At 54.4% G+C, this 22191-nt stretch overlaps 1 protein-coding gene across 1 annotated transcript; it reads left to right on the plus strand.

Annotated features, from left to right (window-relative positions):
* Positions 1-210: 210 nt before the first annotated feature.
* On the plus strand, positions 211-15085 carry TRARG1 (trafficking regulator of GLUT4 (SLC2A4) 1). Its single transcript, XM_030296406.1, has 4 exons — positions 211-811; positions 13184-13316; positions 13460-13730; positions 14890-15085. The coding sequence occupies exons 1-4, from the start codon at positions 425-427 to the stop codon at positions 15083-15085; spliced, it is 987 nt and encodes a 328-aa protein (XP_030152266.1). The 5' UTR covers positions 211-424.
* Positions 15086-22191: the final 7106 nt, after the last annotated feature.

Consider the following 22191-nt stretch of genomic DNA (forward strand, 5'->3'; position numbering starts at 1 on the left):
GAGGGAGGCTGTGTGGTGTACTCTCTCTCTCTCTCTCTCTCTCTCTCTCTCTCTCCTGGACTTAGCCTAAGCCTCACCCGGGAGAGGAGTGTCTTCTGTCTGTTCTTGGAGCTGCTTTCTGTCACTTCCCCGCCCATCTGTGCTGTCAGCAGCACCGGCAAAGTTGGCCTCAAACTTGAACGGGGCTGAAGGCTCCAGCTTTCCGAAGCTTCGCGGGGGGCATCAGGCAGGCCTCAGCCTCTGAACTCTGGCTGGCCCAGAGAAGTCAACCCCCTCCCCCTGCCAGGCTCCCGCTGGCCCTTGCTCCCGTGGGTGACCTTTCTGCCCCTGGGCCCCCAGTCTGGGCTGAGGAATGGTGTGCTGAGGTCCCCCTGGAACTGATCGTCTCAGTCTGGAGCTGGAGCAACCCAAGGCCCGAGCCGACATGGCCAATCCTGTGCAGCCTCAGTTTCCCCCAGCCCGGGAGCCAGGCACTGCCTCGCCCACAGACCTGCCGGAGATGGAGAAGCTCCTCACTAAGGTGGAAGGCAAGCACGACAAGCCACTGAAGCTGTCCAAGTCCCTCTCGGGGGCCTTGGACCTGGAGCAGAATGGCCATGGCCTGCCCTTCAAGGTGGTGTCCGAGGGGCACCAGGAAGCCACACTCCCCTGGTCACCCTCTCGAGCCAGCTCTAGGCGGGCATCCTCCGTTGTCACCGCCTCCTCTGCCCAGGACCAAGAAGTCCCCAGAGATTACCTCATCCTTGCCATCACCTCCTGCTTCTGCCCCGTCTGGCCCCTCAACCTCATCCCCCTCATCTTTTCTATCATGGTAAGTGTTGCTGGGTTTCAGGGCAGGGGCAAGGCCAGGGCAAGGCCAGGGCTCAGCAGGCATGGTCCTCTGGGAGGCACCAGACACTCTGTCTGGGTGCAAAGTAGGGGGGCTGGGGGCTCGGGAGAAGACTCCCCTTCTCACCTGGCCTGCTTGCTACCCACCCCCCCCGTTAGAGAGGGGGCCGGGGACAGGAGACCTTCTGTTGGCTGTCCTCCCTCATCTCCGCTGTTCCTGTTCGGCATCACAGATCGACCTTGCACGCATCCCTGCTGGGGAGGGGACCCCAGGGAGCCGCCTGGAGCTAAATTCTACACAGCAGAAAGACGGCCAAGTTGGGGTGGGGGCGGCTTGCCTTTTGCAGGGGGTGTCCCGAGGAGTCATCCTGAGTGAGACTGTGTATCAGCAGACGTTGTGGCCAGCGTGGGTTCTCAGGACCCCCAGTTCTCAGAAGGGGAGCCAGCTGCCCCCACCCCCCATCCCAGGTCACCTGGGTATTCTAACAGCCTTTGCCAGCTCTGGTTTCCAAGAGCTGTGGCTTCTCTACCATGCACTGAGGGCCCTGGGGCCTGGATCCCCCGAGGCTGCTCCTCTGGGGGGCGGTGTTTTTGCTGGGGGCCCTCTGGGCTTCGTGGCTACACTGATTTCAGCATCTGTCTTCAAGGTAGGGGAAAATGTGTGAAAAATGTGAGCGTCAGAGGGCATGGCTGGCCTTGCCAAGGAGGAGCGTGTGGGCTAGTCATTGCTTCTCACATACTTGTCCCATAAGGTTTTGAGTAAATTGTCATAGGTTGTCCCCAAACCAAGCCATTTGGCTAGAACCACTGACAGAAGATCCATAGAAAATGTCAGTACATGTTGGCAAGTGACTTTTGAGGTTCTGGAAGAGGAAGGAGGGAGGGACGGGACGGAGAGAAGGGGGTGAGAGAGAGACTTGTGGAATGGAAAAAAAAAAAAAAAAAAGAATGAAAGCGGGGAGGGTAAAGTACCAGCTCCAGGCTGGTCAGGGCTGGAGACTCTGTGTGGAGACACTGTCTGCTTCCCTCTGGAGCGCCTCCACTGCTGAGTCACCTATCACTGAGTCCCCTCAGGAGTTGTGGTCACTTCTGCCGCCCCTGGGCTGTCTCCTGAGAAGGCCCCTATTCTCCAAACACCTCTTGACTTCACTAAGGCCCAGTGTCCAGTCGGGGATGCCTTCCCTGATCCCCTGTCAAATCTAGCACCACCCGCCAGTACGTCAGGGGACACTGGTAGCATTCCTGAGTCCGAGACTTGGCATGGGCACAAGAGCCAGGGCTGAGCAGGGCCCAGGGTGGGGCCTCTGAGGAGCTTCCTGTCCTGCCTGCTGCATTTGGGGGCAGCTGGGAGGCAGAACCAGGCCTCAGGGGTGCAGCTGGGGGCTCTGGGCAGGGCCAACCTCTTGGTTACAGGGAGAAGCCCCGGGAGGGGAGACAGGCTTCTGGGAGGGAAACCACACAAGGGCCCAGGAGAAAACAGTTGCTAGAATCCATCTCCTTGTGGGGGTGGCGGGGTGCAGGCTGGATAGACGCTGCCTTTATCAGAGGAAACCTGGGTCCAAGACTGTGAGACCACTGCACCCACCCCCAATACATTTCTACGTCCTTCTCAGGTTCCTGAGCCAGTTCTGAAGGTCACTGGGCCAGGGGCAGGTAATACCAGACACAATCACCAATTCCCAGGAGCCTCCGGTCCGGTGGGGAGAAACTTGTAAACAGTTCCTATCACACATTGCAAGAAGTACTCGTGCTAGACAAAACAGCAAGATTCTGTGTGGCCTCGGGCAAGTCCCTCGAATCTCTCTTCTCGGTGTTCCCATCTGCAAAATGGGTGCTGCGTAACACCTACATTAGAAAGCTGTGTGAGGGTGACGTGAGATCAGCCACACAATGTGCTTAAGAACCACAGTAAGTGCTATGACGCCGTAGCAGTGATTAAGTGGCAGCTGAGGGTCTCCCTGGCCAGGGATGGGAAGCCATCACGGGATATTTGTTTCTTTTTTTTTTTTTAATTTTTTTAAAGCTTTAAAATATAATACACATATCATGCAATTCACCTGTTCAATGTGTACAACTCAAAGACCTTTAGTGTATTCACAGATGAGTACAGCCGTATCTACTGCACATTTTCCTCACCTCCAACCCCCCAAGCCTGTTTTATCACTCCATCTCTCCCGTGCTCCCTCCCCCAGATCTAATGAACCACTAGCCTTTCAATCTCTCTCTACGGATCTGCCATTTCTGGACATTTCCTATCAAAGGAATCACACAGCATGTGGTCATTTGGGACTGGTTTTGAGCTTCCCCCACATTGCTGCATATATATCATAGGATTTGGAGCCAGAGTGGGGTGTGGTTGGATTTCCAGTTTGGTGCAGGATGAGAGGAGGGACCAGAGAGGCCCCTCTGAGCCGAGCAGTTGGGAGAGGGAAGCTTTGCAGAGGCACAGGTGAGCGGAGAAGAGGCCTGGACCAGGGCCATGGCAAGGGGCAGAGAGGGTTTCTGGAAACCTTCTAAAAATTGTTAACACGGACAATGTATTCATTCATTCATTCAGTCAACCATATGCTTGACTGGCAAGTTGCTTATTTGGAGGGAACTAAGTGGTACAGAATGACTGGGTCCCCCATGAATGAATATGCCTCTTCTACGAATGAGGTGCATGCTAGGCATTTGGGAAGATGGATAAGCTGGTCTATTTGGCATGTGGCCCAAGGATGCAAGAGTATGGTGATGGAGGGAGGGGGGCAGGGACCCTGCTCTAGGAAATTAAGTTTATCCTGGTGGTTCTGAGGAGCCCCTGAAAAATTTTAAGCAGAGGCATGATGTGGTCTATTCATATTTTACCTTTTTTTTTTTAACAGAGAGAGAGAGTGAGCATGGGGGGGGGGGCAAAGGGAGAGAGAGAGAATCTTAAGAGACTCCATGCCCAGCACACAACCCAACTCGGGGCTCAATCTCACCACTATGAGATCATGACCTGAGCCGAAATCAAGAGTTGGAAGCTTAACTGACAGAGTCACCCAGGTGCCGCGGTCTGTTCACATTTTGAAACAAACATCCAAGTGCACTGTGGGAAATGACCTAGAGCAGGCAAGACTGGGAGCCAGGAGACTCCATAGGAGGCTCTTGAGATAGTCTAGGCAGTGATGTGATGAAGGCACAGGCCAAGCAGTGGCTTAGAAAGGAACGCACCGATGAGAGGATTGTTGAGGAGAGATCAGCTGCACTCACCTCCCAGTCCTGGGTCTCCACTCAAAACTAAGGCAGCTGTCTTGGAGAGAGCTCTGGGGACTGCAGCATTTAAGGGGTGGGTGGAGGGAGTGGACAGGAAAGAGTTTTGGAAAGAAGACTTCAGGAGGTGGGAGGCAAGCTAGAAGAGAGGGGCAGATGCCCTGGGAGGAGTGAGTTTGAAGGAGGAGGGATGGTCAAACTCAGTAGGGAGATCAGGTCAAATTAGGATGGGGATGTCCACTGGTTTGGCCATATATAGACCCCTGGTGACCCTGGTGATGGAGAGGCTGGGCAGAAAAGAGAGAGGTGACTGACGAGGTCCGTGAAGAGTGCAGATTGGGATCCAGAAGGACCCTGTCCCCGGGAGCCTGTAGGAAAGGCCATGAGGGCAGAAGCAGACAGAAATCCTCAAAGGAAAAGGAGCTGGCTCATGCTACATGGGCTCCTTGCCACCAGGGATGTGGAGGGCAAGGCCATTTGCTGAGAAAGAAGGGCCTGGTGGCAGGGGAGGGGAGAGGTGACAAGGGACAGAGAGGTCAATGGCCTGAGGGCTCTGCTGAGGCTGGAGACCATGGGTCTCAACTGTCATCAGCTTGTGTGGTCATGTGTCTTTTCTCCGGCTATAGGTACAGAGTCATAGATGGGACACCGGGCCCACCCAGGGCTGGGGATGGCAAAGCTGCCATGAGAGCAAGACCAGGGGGCACAGAAGACGCCGGGAAGGGTGGCGGAGGTGATACTCTGAAGGATCAGGCTGGATTGGGAGGCAGTGAGGCTGGAAAGATGGTGGTGACCATGGAGGAGAGGGAGGGGTCACAGGCTGAGGCTCAAAGAAGTTAAGGGCAGGTGCTGTGAGAGAGAGATAGCAGGGGCTGAGATTGCAGAGGAGGGGCGTGTGGGGGGGTGGCCAGATGGGGTGTATAGCTGTGGAAATGAATTTCCAAAGAGAACTGTGAGAAGCCAGCAGGAAGGAGCCCGAGGGAGCCCAGTGTTAGGGGATAATATCACTTACTAAATGTTAGACACAGGTTCAAATTCTTCACATATATTATCTCATTGAACCTGGCCTCTATAACCCATTGGTATTGGTATTATGCTCCTTTTACAGTGGAGAAAACTGAAGCGCAGGTGTGAAAGAACCTGCTGGTCACTGGGGAACCTAGGACCAGCGGGATGCCCGGAGCCAGAGCTGGGGTTCTAGCCACTACACTAACTTGCTTGGCGGGGGAAGTTATCAGGGGGTGCCCACAGTTGTCTCCCCTCTCTGGGAGCCAGGCTGGGTCACAGGAGGGAGTGCCGAGACTCGGCCCCACCCAAGCAGCAGGGGTGAAGGAGGGACAGAGGGTGTGGGCAGCTAGTACGTCTCCTGTGCTGACGTCTCTAGGTCCTGGAGACAGACACCAGAACTCTGGCTACCAGGTAAAGCCCTTGACCCCAGGGCAGAGCCCCACAGCCCTGACAGCCTCTCTACAGCCTACTGTCTGCAGAGCACGCCCTACTATGAGGCTCGCCGAGTCACGTTGATTGTTCTCACTTAACACACGAGGCAAACAGAGACACTTGAACAGAGCCTTGCCCACGGTGGCACAACTGGGTGCTGAATCTAGTGTTCTCGCCACGACCCCACCCTGCCTGCAGCTACCTTTGGGGACAAGGATGGTGTGTCCCTCCCAGGAAAGCCACATGTTTGAGACATTTGTGCAGGGAGGGAAGAATCCACTTCCTTCCCTCTGTCTCTCCACCCTCCTCCCCCTACCCCCACCCCCGTCCTTCTGCACCCCTACTGACTCCATCAGTGGAAGACTCATGGACCAGCAGTGTCCTTCCCACTGTGGCTTTGACAGGGGCTCGCTGTGACAGGGGCTCAACCCGAGGGGCTGGGATCACAGGTATGCAGACCCAGCCCTGGTCAGCACCGCAGGCTCCCGTGAGCCTCCTGAGGTGGCCAGGGCAGGGCTAGCTTCATCCACTTGACTTCTGAGTCAGGCTGAGAAATGGCCATGTTCTTCGTCAGTGCCAGCAAGGTCTCCTGTCAGCAAGGGGTGCCGGACCCCAGGCGGTGGTCCTTCAGTTGACAATGGTGCTTAAACCAGCATCAGATAGGCCCGGGTGTGGGGCGCCTGGGTGGCGCAGTCGGTTAAGCGTCCGACTTCAGCCAGGTCACGATCTCACGGTCTGTGAGTTCGAGCCCCGCGTCAGGCTCTGGGCTGATGGCTCGGAGCCTGGAGCCTGTTTCCGATTCTGTGTCTCCCTCTCTCTCTGCCCCTCCCCCGTTCATGCTCTGTCTCTGTCTGTCCCAAAAATAAATAAAAACGTTGAAAAAAAAATTAAAAAAAAAAAAAAAAAAAGATAGGCCCGGGTGTACATGCCTCATGTACCAACCAGCTCCATGCCTCCTAAGCCACGTGATCATGTCCAAATCACTCCACTGCCTCAGTTCCCTCATCTATAAAATAGGCGTGATGAAACTGTCTACCCCGTAAAGCTGCCGGAAGGATTAACTGGGTTAATATGTGTGAAAACACCTAGCCCAGAGCCTGGCACATAGTCAATGCTCCATAAATGGCAGTGGTTGCTGTTTTTATTAATACTAAGTGAAACTTGGTAATGTCAGAGGAAAGGGCAAATCCCCAGTGGACAGGCAATTCCGACTTTAACCAGTTTGGGGGAAAATGGGGTGGGTCTCAGCTGTCCTGACACCAGCTGGGGAGGGGCAGCCCTGTCTGTGGTTGTCGTGGAGACCTCTGAGCAGCCCCTTCTCGGTGGATTCCCTTACGACATGTGGACATGCGGGAGCGCTAAAGAGGTCCAGAGTGGCTCCAGGCTTCCTTTCTCAGGCATTTTGGATGACCTGATTATTTAACTGATGTGTTGCAGGCTCCCTTTCATTCATGTACGCATTCATCCATTCACTCGGCAAGAGTGCTGAGCCCCAACCAGCTCTGAAGATCAGCCAGGACTCAGACATATGGCTTAAAATATTGACGTACTCCTTATTTATTTAAATCCAAGTTAGTTAACATACAGCATACTATGGGTTCTCCGGTTCTCCGGGACCCCCATCCCCCACCCACCTTGACAGCTGCTGCGTTCCTGACTCCTCCCCCAGAACCTTCCCCCACCGATGCTTCCCCACTCTCCAGCAACTGAAGTTAACCCTGTAGTTAGGGTGTTCCAGAAACAACTGCTCTGTTGCAGAGAGAGGGGTGCGAAGGGGGCATGAAGCACATCCCGTGGCTTTGACCCGCCTGGATTTGTTTGATCTCCTTGGAAGGACCAATAGCTGATCAGTGCTCAGCTGATCACAATTTGTCAAGTCCCCTCAGATCTCCCAGGGGCTTGGCCTGAGCCTCACTGGTGGAGGAAACTCTTTCCTGATAATTTTTGTTGCCGCCTGCTTCTGGCTGGTTTCCTCCGCTGGCAGCTCTCCCCAGCACTCTCCCTGTCCTATCTTCTTCCCTCCCCACCCCCTACCGGCTCTCTCCAACTTTTTTCGATGTATTTCCTCACCGATCTATTAACCTGAGTTCATCTTTTCCCTCACCATTTCCACTGCCATTGCAATCACAAATGATCTATTAATTTGCAGTCATTACAACCATTACTGCAGTTATGGCTCTGTTCCGTCAACCTGAGCCATTTTGTATAAGGGGAAGATAAGGCACTAAGTGGGGTGTGGTATATGCAGCCGGTAATTCACTCGTGGAAAGTAAGAAAGGGTCTTCTTCCATCTCTGGAGTCAAGGGATGGATTAAAAAAAAATTTTTTTTAATGTGCATTTATTTTTGAAGGAAAGAGAGACAGAACATGAGTGGAGGAGGAGCAGAGAGAGAGAGAGGGAGACACAGAATCCGAAGCAGGCTCCAGGCTCTGAGCTGTCGGCACAGAGCCTGACGTAGGGCTCGAACCCACGAACCGTGAGATCGTGACCTGAGCCAAAATCGGACGCTCAACCGACTGAGCCACCCGGGCACCTCTAGGGATGGATTTTTTATTTGGGAGCTAATGTTGGGTGGGGGGGTACTTCAGAAATGAGTGCCAGCTAGCAGTGAGGAACTTCTGTTTTTCAAAGTAGGGCTCTACTCTTCGAGGCAGCTATTCCCTCCATTTTACGGATCAGGAAATGAAGATTTACAGAATACTTTTGAGGTTTACACTGGACAATGTATGACACATAAAGTGTCTGACACAACATAGCAGGTGAAGTCGGGTCTGCCCCACTCCATCTGGCCATTCCCAGTGATCTCCCTCAACGCTGTCTCTCGGGCTAAAAGGAACACGCATGACTGGGATGCATGGGCTGATGGTGCTGCGGATAAAGAAGAGGGATTGGGTTTAGAGTGACTGAAAAATTCATCTCTCCTCTTGCTTCCCCTCCCCACCTCTCAAACCCAAGCAACCACACGTGCACCTCTCTCCACGGTCCTGGATCATTATTGAACACACAAAGATTTCTCTGGCAAGTGAGGAGCAGGACTCCTCTGAAACCCTGGGCCCCTCCCCAGTACATGCCATGCTTATGGCTGAGAATGAGTCCCTTGGTAATGATTCCAGGTAGCCCCAGAATTTCTACAGCTCAACTTCCTGGAAATCCCTAAAGCTTTTCTGTATGTTTCTCCCTCTTCCTCCCAATGTTGCCTTGGTGTTGAAGTCCTTAGTTCAGTACCCTGGGCCGGCCTTGCAGAGAGCTGGAGGTGGCCTGGTTTAGTGGGTGGGGCCCAAACCCAGATAACAGATATCTCTCCTGTGGGACCTATTGCCTATATTTCATTCATGAATCTTCTATTATAACTTGAGCATTCCACTGGTTCACTGGTTAGAAAACACCGCTTATTCTTTTTCTCTCTTCTGTTATTCTTCACTTCCTCAAACATTTACTGAATACCTACTAGGGCCAGTCCCTAGGTTACATAAGAGGGGCACAAAGATTTAGGCTTTGTGGTCCCTGCCTTCAAGGAGCTTACAGTCTAGGGAAAGAGACTGACACAAGAAGTAATGACACAAGATGGGAAGAGAGGCAAAGAGCATGGTGTGAGATGCTATGGGAGCTCCAAGGAGAAGGTGATTAATTGCTTGTGGACCCCAGGGAAAGTTTTATTGGAGGTGACTCTTGAAGGGTTGGAAGGAGCTGGTGGCAATGTGGTAATGAGGAAAGCTATTCCAGCAGAGACAACAGTACAGGCCAAGGCACCGAGGCATAAAAATGTGTCCCTTTTGGGGCATCTGGCTGGCTCAGTCAGTAAAGCAGGTGACTCTTAACCTCAGAGCTGTGAGTTCAAGCTCCATGTTGGATGTGGAGCCTACTTTAAAAAATGTTTTTAAATGAAAAACATTTTTAAAAGAAACAGAAAAATTTCATTAAAAAAAAAAAAGTGTCCCTTTTATGGAGAGCCATGTGACCGGGCTTGTGGTTTAAAGACCTCACCTTGGCTCTAAAGAGGTTGGCTGGAGGGGCTCCACGGTGGCTCAGTCACTTGAGCATCTGACTCTTGATTTTAGCTCAGGTCGTGATCTCAGGGTCATGGGATCGAGTCCCATGTCAGGCTCTGCGGTGAGTGGGGAGCCTGCTTGAGATTCTCTCTCTCTCCCTCTCCCCCTCTCCCCTTCTCTCGCTCTCTCTCTTAAATGAAATAAAATGAAAAAGGAAGAAGAGGTTGGCGGGGGGCAAGTCTGGAGCAGAGAGACCAGTGAGAAGGAAGGAGGCTGTGCAGTCTCCAGATGAAACAAACTGTGAGAGTGGGCTGGGGCCGTGGACTCAGGGCTGGAGAGGTAGGGACAGACTTAAGGAACATTAGAGAGGTCAGGAATTCATACGTGACTGTATTTGAGGACGGGGAGAGATAGAGAAGAAGCCACGCTGCGGGGACAGCTGTGGAGGATGGGGACAGGCATCCAGGAGGTCTGGTTCCAAAGCCTGTGCTCCTATCCGGGCTGGCTACCTTTGCAGGGAGCTGGGAGGCTGTACCTGCTCCCTCAAGTCCTTGCCACGTCCAAGTGAGCCTCAGGATGGGCTGTTACCCGAGCCCCCGCCCATGCCCCCTCCTCAAGCCAGACCCATCTGTTCTTTAATGTCTCACGGGATCACACTCGTTTATTGTCACCGAGCGCCCTGGTGTCCGGAGACTGAACCCTCACGACTCTGCCCCGACCCGCCTGCAGACCGGTCAAAGCGTGCGGCCGCCCGCACCCACGTGTATCTAGTCTCCAAGAACAGCAGTGCTCTCCTCTGCTGGCTGTAGGGCATCCCTTTGCGCAAGTCCAGACCTCTCCCTGCCGCCCTGGGACATGGGGGCACCTGTCACTCCTTGGTCTTTTCAGCCTCTCCCTCTGACTGGATCTTTTCCCTCTCCTGTCTTGACGAAACTCTCTATTTGTCTCTCCCCACTGCAGGCTCCCCAAGGCTTACAAGACAAAATCCAGATTCCATCCTGCGGTAGTTTGGGCCCTTCCTGATCTGGCCTTTCTCCCCTTCTCTCACACCTGCATGGTGCTCTGGGCTCTAGCCCCTCCTTTGTAAAATGGTCTAATAACCCTCCCTAACACACTCATAGGAGTGTGGGGATGCTCTAATGCTCTGCCTGATGGCAAGCACTTAACATAGTTCCAGGTCCAAGGTAGATGGTCAAATCATGTTAGGGATCATTATCAGTCCAGTCTCAGCAAGCTTCACGGAGGAGGAGGTGGTATCCGAGGCAGCCCTCGACAGGTGGAGAGGATGTGGACATGTGGTGTTTGAGCGGGAGCAGGAACAAAAGCAGGGAGAGGTCAGTGCCGGCAAAGGCATCCGTTGTGGCAGGGAAGAGTAGAAGATAAAATCAGGAAGGTGCAGAGCTGACCTGGGTTTGGACTTTGTTCTATGAACGGTGGTGGGGGGCCATGGAAGATGCTGGGCAGGACCACCGCCTAAGCCACCATCATCTCTTTGAACTCATGTGTCAGCTCCTGTCTCTCCGCCTCCTCTCTGATCCCACCCTAGGACCGCATGCCGGGGGCCTCGCACAGGGCCTGGCATAAACATGTGTGGAGTGGGATGGTGGCATGGGGGTGACACGGAGAGGAGGAGAGCTCAGAGCCGGGGCCGGGGGTGGGAGGCTCTTCAGGAGGCTGTTGTGTTGGCTTGGATGAGAAGTGGCACCTGGAACCAGGGCAGGTGCAAGGGGGCCAGGGAGGACTGTGGGGGAACTGGCCAGGAGAGGAAACTGATGGGTAGGGTGGCAGCAGACAGGTGTTGTGACCGAGTGGGAGGACTCTGGGCTGTGGCCAATAATCGGGCAAGTGGACAGAGGAGCACAAGGCCAGGAGCAGATCCAGGGCAAAGAGAGTCTGAGGTCAAACACTGCACCAGGCAGGTGGCACTGTCCTGGAAGGAGCTTGGACAGGGAGCCGTGAGGTGGGGTGGAGGGTTGGTTAGGTTTCTGAGAGGAGAAACAGCACCTGGGGAAGGGGGGCACCCTCTTCCCTGAACTGCAGCTTCTTTACAAGTTTTTTTTTTTAATGTTTATATGTTTATTTATTTATCTTGAGAGAGAGAGAGAGCATGAGTGGGGCAGGGGCACAGAGAGAGAGAATCTCAAGCAAAGCTCCAAGTTGTGAGCACATAGCCGGACCCAGGGCTTGATCTCACAAACCATGAGATCATGACCTGAGCCGAAATCAAGAGTCAGACGTTTAACCAGCTGAGCCACCCAGGCGCCCCCTGAACTCCAGGTCCTTTAAAAGTGGCCAACACTGCCAGCCTCATGGGATGGTTCTGAGCCTAAGGGAGATCTTCCAGGTACAGTCCTTAGCAAGTCCCCGCACAAAGTAAGGGCTCAAGACACCATCATCATCACCACCGCCATCATCAAGGGACTTGACTACATTTCTGCGCTGAACTCAGGAGCCTCAAATAATCCGAAAATAAAATAACCAAATAAGTGGCCTAAGACCTTGAAAGCAGTCACACCTTTAGTGGACTCCTGCCTGTGCCTGTTCTGGAAGGCCAGGGAGCATCAGGGAGCTCTAGAGCTGGAGGAATCTGGAGGTCACAGGTCAGCCCTGGCCAGCAGGTTGACACCTGAAGCATTATGGGTGAGGGTGAGGGTGAGGGGTGGGGGTGGGGGAGGGTGGGACACACCTTCTCCTGAGCCACTCCCAGGAGCTCCCAGGATCCTTTCTGGCCATCCCCACACTCACCCACCTGGTTTCACCGAATTAAATAAGGCTGAGAAAAACCGAGCTCACTGAGAAAGAAGTATCAAATGGGCCTGGTGAAGCCAGGCGTGGCTCTCGCCAAGCCCCAGCCTTTCAGTTCAAACCCAAGATACCTGCCTTTCTGGTGTGATTCGGCAAGTCAGCTTGGTTGAACTAAGATGTGGTTCCTGGGTGAAAATAGGAGGAGGAAGGATCGAAGATACTTTTTTCCTGCTGTGGAAGAAGGGGTCACAGAGGAGAGGAGGCAGGCACCTTGGGCCACAGAAAAAGCCACAGGAGGGACGCTGGGTGGCTCAGTCGGTTAAGCGTCCAACTTTGGCTCAGGTCATGATCTCACAGTTCGTGGTTTGAAGCCCCACACCCGGCTCCATGCTGACAGCTCAGAGCCTGGAACCTGCTTCAGATTTTGTGTCTCCCTCTCTCCGCCCCTCCCCCCCCAACTCTCTCTCTCTCTGTCTCTCTCTCAAAAATAAATAAGCATTAAAAAACATTTTTTTAAAAAGCCACCGGGGCTTAGTGTGGTCATAGCAGTGAGCCTTGGGCAGGGGTCCAGAGGGGCCTGGCGTGTCTGCTCCTGCCAGCCCAGCATGGCCTGGACCTGGTCCACCCTCCCAGGCCCTCCGTCTTCACCAGAACACCTGCCATGGCCACACTGCCCCATCACTGTCCTGAGAGGAAGTGCCCCGCATTGCTTGGTTCTGCGTCCAGTGAGGGGCAAGCTCAGTTGGGGGTTCCCACAAGAGAACTGAGCCACTTGGGTCCAGGCCAGTTCTACCAGAGAAGCCTGCTTCCTGCCCCTGAGGTGGGTGCTGGAGTGTGGGCTGAGGTGGGGGCTGGGTGGGCTCTGGAGGCCCAGGCAAGGGCCCCCCCCCCCAATAGGGCTGCTGGGAAGAGCCTTCCTGAGGTCTCTGCCACCCTCTCTCTGCAGTCTCGAAGTAGTGTGCAACAGGGGGACCTGGACGGGGCCCGGAGGCTGGGCCGCCTGGCCCGGCTGCTCAGCATCACCTTCATCATCATGGGAATCATCATCATCATTGTGGCCGTGACCGTCAATTTCGCAGGTGAGGCTCAGCCACACGGAGCTGAGGGAGCCAGCTTGCTCGGGGTGCGGACCACGGAAAGGCGCAGCCCAGCTCCCAGGGGAGGGGGCGGTGGGAATGGAGTAAGAGCATATAAGGGCCACAGGCCAATCCTCTCAGAGAAGCGACCCCGTCCCTGGGAGTGCCCAGCAGAGTGGGACTGGCTTCCAACCTCCCTTATGCCTGGATCATTAGGAAAGGGGGTGGAAAGAGCACAGGTCTGGGAACCAGAGGTGGCAGGCTTCAGTCTCGGTTCCGAGGGTCCCGGGTCCTGGGCCAGTGTGGTGCCTGGTTGAGCCTGCGATTGTCACCCAAGATCATGGATGCAATGCTGCTTGGTGAATGCTGGGCCTGCCCTGCGAGCATTCCTGCTGGGGCGGCCAGCACATACGAGAAGTAAACTACGCATGTGGTGGAAGTCTGGCAGTAACACTTTTGTGAGCCCCCAGAGGTGGCCCAGGGAGCTTATCCAAACAGGGGCACCATTTTCAAAGGTGACTCTCAGCTGCTCAAAAGGCTGGTGCAGCTTTGAGTTTCTGGGCCACGCGGGTCAGTGCGGTCCACTCGCCTCCCTTCACACGCTGGCCTCGGGAAGCCCCCAAGCATCTCTGCCATTTGCAGTGGTCAGTCTAAACTTTTCCCCTAAACATCTTGCTACTCTAGATGCGCTATGTGGACAGCGGCAGTGGCTGCTGACACTGGGAATGTGTCAGAAATGCAGAGTCTCAGGCCCCATCCCAGACCCACTGAATCAGAACCTGCATTTCAATAAGATTTCTAGCCCAGTCATTAAAGGAGGCACTGGTCCAGAACATGAATATTTAACTTGGGGCAGAAAGCCTGGGATACAGCAGTGGGGTCATGGGCAACCTTGGCCACTTCTTTGGAGAGGGAAGAGTTCAGGTTGGTAATCAGCCTGCCTGGGTTCAAAGCCCACATCCTCCACTGACTAAGTATCTGAGATGAAGCACATTCCGCTCTCTCTCTGGGGCTGACGCACATGCAGGTATATGGAAGACAGGGACCTCTGGCCAGGGCATTAGCCTCCGTATCACCCTGTGTGCCTCACTCTCCTCTGTCCTGCTCGTCATGTTAGCCGTGACTTTTTTTTTTATTATTATTTTTAATCTTTATTTTTGAGAGAGAGAGAGACAGCTCAAGCAGGGGAGGGACAGAGAGAGAGATGGAGACACAGGATCTGAAGCAGGCTCCAGGCTCTGAGCTGTCAGCACAGAGCCTGATGCGGGGCTCGAACTCACGAACCGTGAGATCATACTTGAGCTGAAGTTGGACACTTAACCCACTGAGCCGCCCAGGTGCCCCATAGCCATGACTTTTTTGATGGCAAATGAGAACTACCGAACTCAAGTTGGCAAAGGGAATTATTTAAAAACTTCAGGCACAGATGGTTCTATGTTTGGGGGTCCCAAGCCACTGTGAACCAGATGACCCTATTACCATCTCCCACTAGGAAACAAACACCCCAAACCTCAAAACGAGGACTTGAAGACTTGTTCTGAGCTCTGTTTTGCCTCAACTGTTCTCTCCTTTACAGTTCAGAAGAAATAGAACTAACCAGGGTGCTGTGCTGGCAGGGACGGCCCCCGCCGGCTAGAGGCCTCCACACACCCCCACCACCGCAGGAGGGCAGGACCACGGCTGCCAAGCGCCCACTCTTCCCTGAGCTCCCGAAGCACGGACTTGGAGTCAAGCCCCTAAGTCTCCCCACTGTCAGCCCACATCAGATGTGAAAAGCAAGAAGAAGAAAGGAAATTAAATTTCCTGTGAAACTGACGAATAATGAGGTTTAGTCTCATGGACACAGCCTGGTATTTGCCCTCAGTGTTCTGGCTTGTTTCTCGGCCCCACCGTTTCCTGGGATCTAGCAAGCAGCATATTCTGCGTGTTGGAGGAGAAGCCAGTCCCACAAATGAGATGGACTGTGGTTGGGAGAGAAGAAGCGCATTCCCTGCACGTCTGATGACCGAGAGCCGAGACGTGGGACTTTCTCTTTTGTATTTTTTTGGGGGGGGGGGTGTAAAAAAGACCACTTGCATGCCTGTGCCACATGCTTGCTGTGATCCCAGCCAGTGCCCTGAGCCCAGGGGCCCAGGTGCCGCTCAGCATAGGCCCTGGGACCGGTTGGGCACACAAGATGTGCAGCTGCCTGGAGAGAGGTGACCGCCACATCCATAATTGGGTGGATGTTGGTGAAGACAGGAGCAGGAACCGCATGACCCACAGACCTCTTCTCTAACTTTTCAGCCTCAGGAGCATCTCTGCTAAGAACTCTGGTCTCAACACGTCTCCCAGGATGACCCAGTCTGCCTCTTGCTTCCTCCCTCCCTGTGCTGTCGCCTAGGGCACCAACCAAGTGGCCTGGGGCCTGACCCCAGCCCAGCTCAGCCAGTGGGGAGAAGCCTGGACCGGAGCTTGCCTCCTGCCTGCCATACCCTCTCTGATGGTCTAGGGTACAAACTTGGGGCCCCAGGTGGGGCCTGGGCTCTGGCTCCCAGCCCGGCAGCACCGGCGGCTCTGTGCCTTCTCCTGTGCCCCTGGCCATCCACAAAACAGCAAAGGCTTTCCCTGGAGATTTTGGGGCCACCTCTGTGCTGAGGGCTTCCCACAGGCTCCCAGGCTGTTAGCAGTGTTAGTCCTGTTTGCAGGGGAATGGGCCAGAGGGTTTTTTATGAAGGTTTATTGTTGATTGGGTCTAGAGAGTTCTAGGACAGAGAGAAGAGCTGGGCGAAGAGGCCAGTCTTTGGGAGAGAGGGAGGCCCTGGGCTTGGGAACACACTCACATGCCTCGAGGCAGAGGTGATGCCATGGCTTCTGTCTCAGGACCTAATGAGACACCTGAAAGGACCGAGCAGGGTCCCTTGAACTCCTACCTGATTTCTGGCCTGGGATTCTCCCCAGACCTCTGCCTGGCACGGGCTCTATCCACAGGGGCCTCTCCTGTGCCCACCTCCCTGGCTCGCTTCTCTTCCCAGACCCTCAGAGAGGGATGTTCCAGGATTTCCCACCCTGGGATGCCCTGTCTAGCAGCTATGGCTACTGCCTTTGATAAGAGGGCATGTTCCCAGCCACAGCCAGACTAGCCCCAGGCTGGCAAAGAATGATTCCCCTGCACCCATTCAGGGCCCTCATGCCTCCTCTCAGGGCCCTTTCCTGTCTCTCTGACGCTTCTCAGACTCCTAGGAAGGAGCCTGTTAGCTCTGTCTACTAGAAGGGTCCCCAGTGCAGCTCTGAGCCTTCTGGGAGGGGCTTTGTGTCAGGGGAGGGGTGTAGGGCCCAGGGGCACTGGGTGGATCCCTCTGGGGCCCCCGTTTCTGCATTAGTTCCCCACCTGGGGAGCAAACTCCAACCTCTCCAGATCCTAAAGGAGGGGTTGGGTTTGCTTTATAGGACCTTTGAGGCCAAAATAGAGATGCCTCTGTGTTTTGGGGGAGGGAGGGAGGGAGCCCAGAGCATTCGTGTCACTTGTGAAGTCAGGTCAGGCCAGGGGGTGAATCACAAAGTCTATGGAACTGGTGGTTCATGAGGCCATGGTCTCCTGGCAGGCCCCAGGGGTCCCAGCTTCAGCACCCCAGGGGGAAAGAGAATAACCAGTCAGCCGGTTTAGGCATGGTCTTGTGGGGGAGAACGATGGCCGAAGTGGGGCTCTATCTTGCACACTGTGACACACCCAGACCTGCCCTGGCCCCTGCAGTCACACCCACACAGACACACACTTGTTCACACTCAAAGCCCAGAACAGTCGAGAAAGAGAGGAGCCAGCAGCAGACAGCCACAGGACAGCTGGGAATTCCTTCCATTCAGGCAAGGACAACGTGGGAATACTCTAGTTGTACCAAGGACGTAGCTCAGAGGCCTCTGAGGGTTGCAGAAGGAGCAGAGGCCTCAGGAGACTGACTCCTGGGGCAGAGAGGAGCACAAGGCCTGCACCCTGCGGAGATCGGACTGGAGGGAGGGTCCCCTGACTCCCCTGTCGCCTCCACCCACAGGCAGCCTGGCCCCCCCCCCCAGGCCTAACCCCCTGCTGCCCCAGCTCCGTCGTGGGTCCAGCTGCTGGCTGCATGAACACAGCAGTCCCCCAGCTCTGGATGCAGACATAGCTCCTCCCCCTGTCCCAGCAAGAACCGCGCACCCCCGCCCGCACCACACTCTCTAGTTGGCGCCTCTGTATTGCTCAGCATGGAAACAAATAAAGCTGAAAGCGCATGTGCTCCACGGCCCTTTGCTGGGGTCAAAGGATTCCGAACAACAGGGTTGGGGGGAAATCCACTCAGTCTGTCGGTGCCAGTTCCGGGGTCAGGGCCCAGAGCCAGGCAATGGGAAGGCTGGGCACACTCGGGGCATTCCGCTGGGTAAGTTTGTCCTCCCTGGGCCTCAGTTTCTCCAGTGAGGAATGCAGGTCCCACCTTCCCTCAGTTGTCCTTTCTGCACCTGAACAAAGACCTCAGGCACGGAAAGAAGAGCCCAGGAAACCGACACTTGCTGACAGCCTGGCTCATGCTGGGTGTTTCACATGCACGGGGAAATCCTAGGGGGTTACTAGTGTTATCTCCAGGTTCAGATTGGTAAACTGAGGCTCAGAGGCATTCAGGGACTTGTCCCAGGTCACACCATGCCCAGCATACAGAAGGTACTGAATAAATGTTGGTGAACCGACCCTGTCCCTAGGGCTGACCCCAAAGTTGGCTTCTTGCAACCATGCTTTGCTACTCAGAGAGGAAAGCCCTATAGAAGGAAGGCAAGTTAGTTGGCGGGGGTGGGGAGCGGTGGTGGGGGATAAGGTGGGAGGAGGGATCCATTTCCCAGACTGCTGGAGGGCAGGCCAAGCAAGGTGTGGGTGTGGGCAGAGTGACATCTACCCCCCCTTTCTCTCTCTCCGTCTCCCCCTCTGGGAGTCTCTTTTATAAGGGCACTAATCCCAGAACCCTTTTGACCTAAGCACCTCCCACAGGCCTCACCTCCTCATACCATCATCTTGATAGGTAAGATTTCAACATACAAATTTGGGAAGGACACAGCAGTCAGACCACAGTGTGGAGGTGTTTCAGTGGGTGCTCACAGGGAGAGCCGTGGAGGGAGCAGCAACCTCTGCCCCAGAGTGGGAGGGAGGCTCCCCAAAGGACCCTGGGCTGGGACCCCTCCCTCTCTCCTTCCACAAACTTGTAGTAAGTGTGGGGTGCTCCGATCGGATAGGGGAGCCACCAAAGGTGGGGTGTCCCAATCGGATGGGGGCTGGTGGCCAGGGCGGTGAAAGAATTCACCCAAGGCAGAACAATGGAGATAGAAGTTTATCAAATACACCGTGAGAGAGCATGGGGCAGGATAGCAAAATAGAGCCGGTCAGTGCCGAGGTGGTGGGGAGGGGCCACAGTTACAGGATGGAGCGAGGGAGTATGGGAACATATGGAATTTTCCTTTCTTTGGTAATCTTAAGAACTGGTTATTTTGAGGTGGGTCCCTTAATGAGCTCATTTGCATTGCCCGTACCTTACTCAGTTTTCTGTTGCTCAAGCTTGTTGCCTCTACATTGAACACTTACTACATACCAGGCCTTATACTGGACCCTGAGGACACATAGATGAAAAGGACAGGCTTTCTGGACCATAGGACCTGTGGTCTAAAGGGAAAGTTCTGGAAGGAAGGAGTTAGTTGCTGGGGCAGGGTAAGTGAATGTGCCAGCTGGGTAGATGAGGGCTGCTGGGAGGGGAACACGGGACAGAGGGCTGTCCTAGGAAGTCAGGGAAGCCAAGAGCAGGAAGGTGGCCTTCACCAGGAGACTCATGATCTTTCCAAGGATACTTAAAGCACCACCCGGGGATCCAGATGAAGATGAAATGCCGCCAGTGTAATGCTACCAATTTAATAACACTCAGGTGAGTGGACACCTCCTGTCCACGGGCACTGCCAGTAACAGTCACATCACTGTAGTGCCTGGCTTGGTGGTGAAGGTTTCTTTGACATCGTCAGACACAACCCAATTTTAGAAACTTTAAAACGGGAAGGAGGCACCTGTGTCTTACAATCAGTGAGGGAAATATTGGAGTTTTCACAATGCAGGAGGCCTCATATGACAGATGGCTGTGCCCTGGGACAAGGGGTCTGGCCTCTCTGAACCTCATCTCCCCATCTGTAAATGGGGTGATAATCTGCTCTGGACACGCCCAGGGCTGTTGGGAGCCTGACGCAATCCTGGGGAACCGCGAGGGCTCGATACATGTGGGGGGCACAGCCTGGCCCCCAGCCTAGAGAGCATCCCAGAATCTGGGTAGTTCTGGGCACCTGGCCTGCCCCTTGAGTCCCTGCCAGCCTCCTGCCCAACCCCCGACCCATGATAGGAGACAACCCCGTGGGCCCTGGAAAGCTCTCTGGCCCGGGCCCCAAACTTTTCCCTCATTGTCTGTGTCATCGTGGGCAGCCCCTGGCCTCTCTCTGGGCCTCAGTCTCCTCAAGTAAAGGAGTGAGCTGAGCTGGTCTAGAATCACCTGGGGGCTTGAGGACATGCTGAAGCCTGGCTGCCACTCCTAGAGAATCTGGTTTAAGTGGTCTGGGGTGTGGCTGGAGCACCTGCATTTTTTCTTTTTTCAGATTTTTTTTTTTTTTTTAAGTAATCTCTACACCCAACATGGAGCTCAAACTCACAACCACAAGATCCAGAGTTGCATGCTCCACCAAGTGAGCCAGCCAGCCTCCCCTGGAGCATCCGGGTTTTAACAAATTTTTCCAGTGGTCACCCCAATGGTCTTTTGAGGTTGGAAGCCACTGGGATGGACTCTAGAGCCTTGCTACTCAAAGTGTGCTCCCTGGACCATTAGCTCGGACATGACCAGGGCTGGCAAAAATGCAGAAACTCAGACGATGCCCTTTACGGAGAATATCCACCTTTAACAAGATCCCCAGGCTGTTCCTTTGCATGTTAAGTTTGGGGAAGCTCTGGGCTGGAAGCCTGAAGGAGAGCTGGCTAGTCTCACCTTAGGTGGTTCTTTTCTTCTCTAGCGGTTCTTTTCTCTCCCCTGCAAAAGTAACAGTCATTTGGGTTTCTTTCTTACTACAAGGATCTATTTTAACAAACTGAGAAAATCTAGGCAGTACTGAGAAACAAAGAGAAGGACAAAGAGAGGAACCCCGGGTAAGTATGGCATTTCCTAGCAGATGACGTCTACACCCCTCTTCCCAGTGTTTGCCAGTGAGGCTGCAGCCCTTGGAGGAGGAGGCACGTGTGAGTAGGGGGTGTGTGTGTGGGAGGCAGTCAGAAGGTCACGGTGGGTGTGCCCCCAAAGCACCATTCCCAAGGAAGCACGGAACTTCCCCAGCCTCTGGCCCCCCACCATGGGTCTGCTGGAGTCTGCTGGAATCTGCTGGAACCTGCTAGGGACCAGAGAAAGTCAAACAGGTGTCTTGAAGCTGCTGCTTGGATGGAAGTTCGTACTTGCAACAAGAATGAACTCTCTGGTTCTCCTGGGTCTCTACCTGCCAGACTCTGGGCCCTGGAGGAAGAGTGGGGGATGTCTCTTGCACCCTCATCCTGTGATAGGAATTCCTACTCCCAGGGTTGGACCGGTCCACATGGTTCCTTTGTGTTGAGGGACACACGGGCCCCTCCAGGCAGACGAGGTATGGAAATTGTAAAAAAAAAAAAAAAAAAAAAAAAAAAAAGGCCCCCTTCCTGGGTATATTTGCAGCCCAGCTCCCAGCCTGGAGCCCTGGGGACAGCTGGATTTCCATGAAGGATTTCAGCGACCCAAGCACAGAGGCCCACACCACCCCATCAAGGGAGGGCTGTGGAGAGTTCCTCCCTGGATCCTGGGGCAGAGCCGGTCAGCTGGAAGATGGGCCCTGCCAGGGCTTCTGCCTCCTGCATTATTGATCTGCTGCCTGGCCATGGACATGAATAATTCATCAGGGGAAGGAAGCACTGAGAAGTGCAAATTGGAGGCATCCAGGCTCCTCTCACCTCCATGTTGAGGTGGGGGGGGGGTACTCCTCTTTGCTTAATGGGCTTCCTGGGAGGCCCTGCTGAATCTCAAGTTTCTCCTCCTGCCCATGGGTAGGCCCAGAAAAAGCCCTGCACATTTGGGGTGGCCCTGAATCTGGCCTAACTGGGTACAGAGCTGCCCACAGCCCCAAGAGCCAGATGATCCATCCTGGCCATGCTTCTGCTCACCGGGGACTCCACTGGGCCTGAGTTTACACACTGAGCCCTTTATCCTCTCTGATTAGCTGGATCACCATGCCATTGTTATGCCTGAGAAGGTCCCGGATGTAATCTTGCTCAGGGAACAGTAGCCCTTATTGTTGTTGATGCTATATTTACAATAAAAGGTGGCTCCTTTCACTGCTGTCAAGGTCTTGGGGAAGGGCTGAGGGTACCAGCTGGGAAGGGGTGAGTCAGGATGATGGAGAAGCCTGCTTGGGGTGGGGTGCAGTCTGAGGGGGGTGGGGCAGGCAGCGGAGGGCAGGAGGTGCATGTGTAGAGGAGAGCATCGAAAGAATTATTCAGGATCCTTCTAGGGATTTATCCTCTCTGACCAGACTTCTCCAAACTATGGTCTCAGGGGCTGCAGGGATTGGAGTCCATCGACCAGCTCATCCCTGATGCTGCAGATCTCGGGCTCAGTTCTGTTCACCGGTTCCATTTAACACATATTTATTTATTTTTATTTATTAATTTTTAAATGTTTGAGAGAGATGGAGATAGAGGTGGGGGGGAGACGGAGGGGCTGAGAGAGGGAGAGAGAATCCCAGGCAGGCTCTGTGCTGCCAGCACAGAGCCTGACGCGGGGCTCGATCTCACAAACCGTGAGATCGTGGGCGCCCCTAACACATACTATGAAGGGTCATG

Source organism: Lynx canadensis, chromosome E1, assembly GCF_007474595.2.
Source record: "Lynx canadensis isolate LIC74 chromosome E1, mLynCan4.pri.v2, whole genome shotgun sequence".
Taxonomy (NCBI): Eukaryota; Metazoa; Chordata; class Mammalia; order Carnivora; family Felidae; genus Lynx; species Lynx canadensis.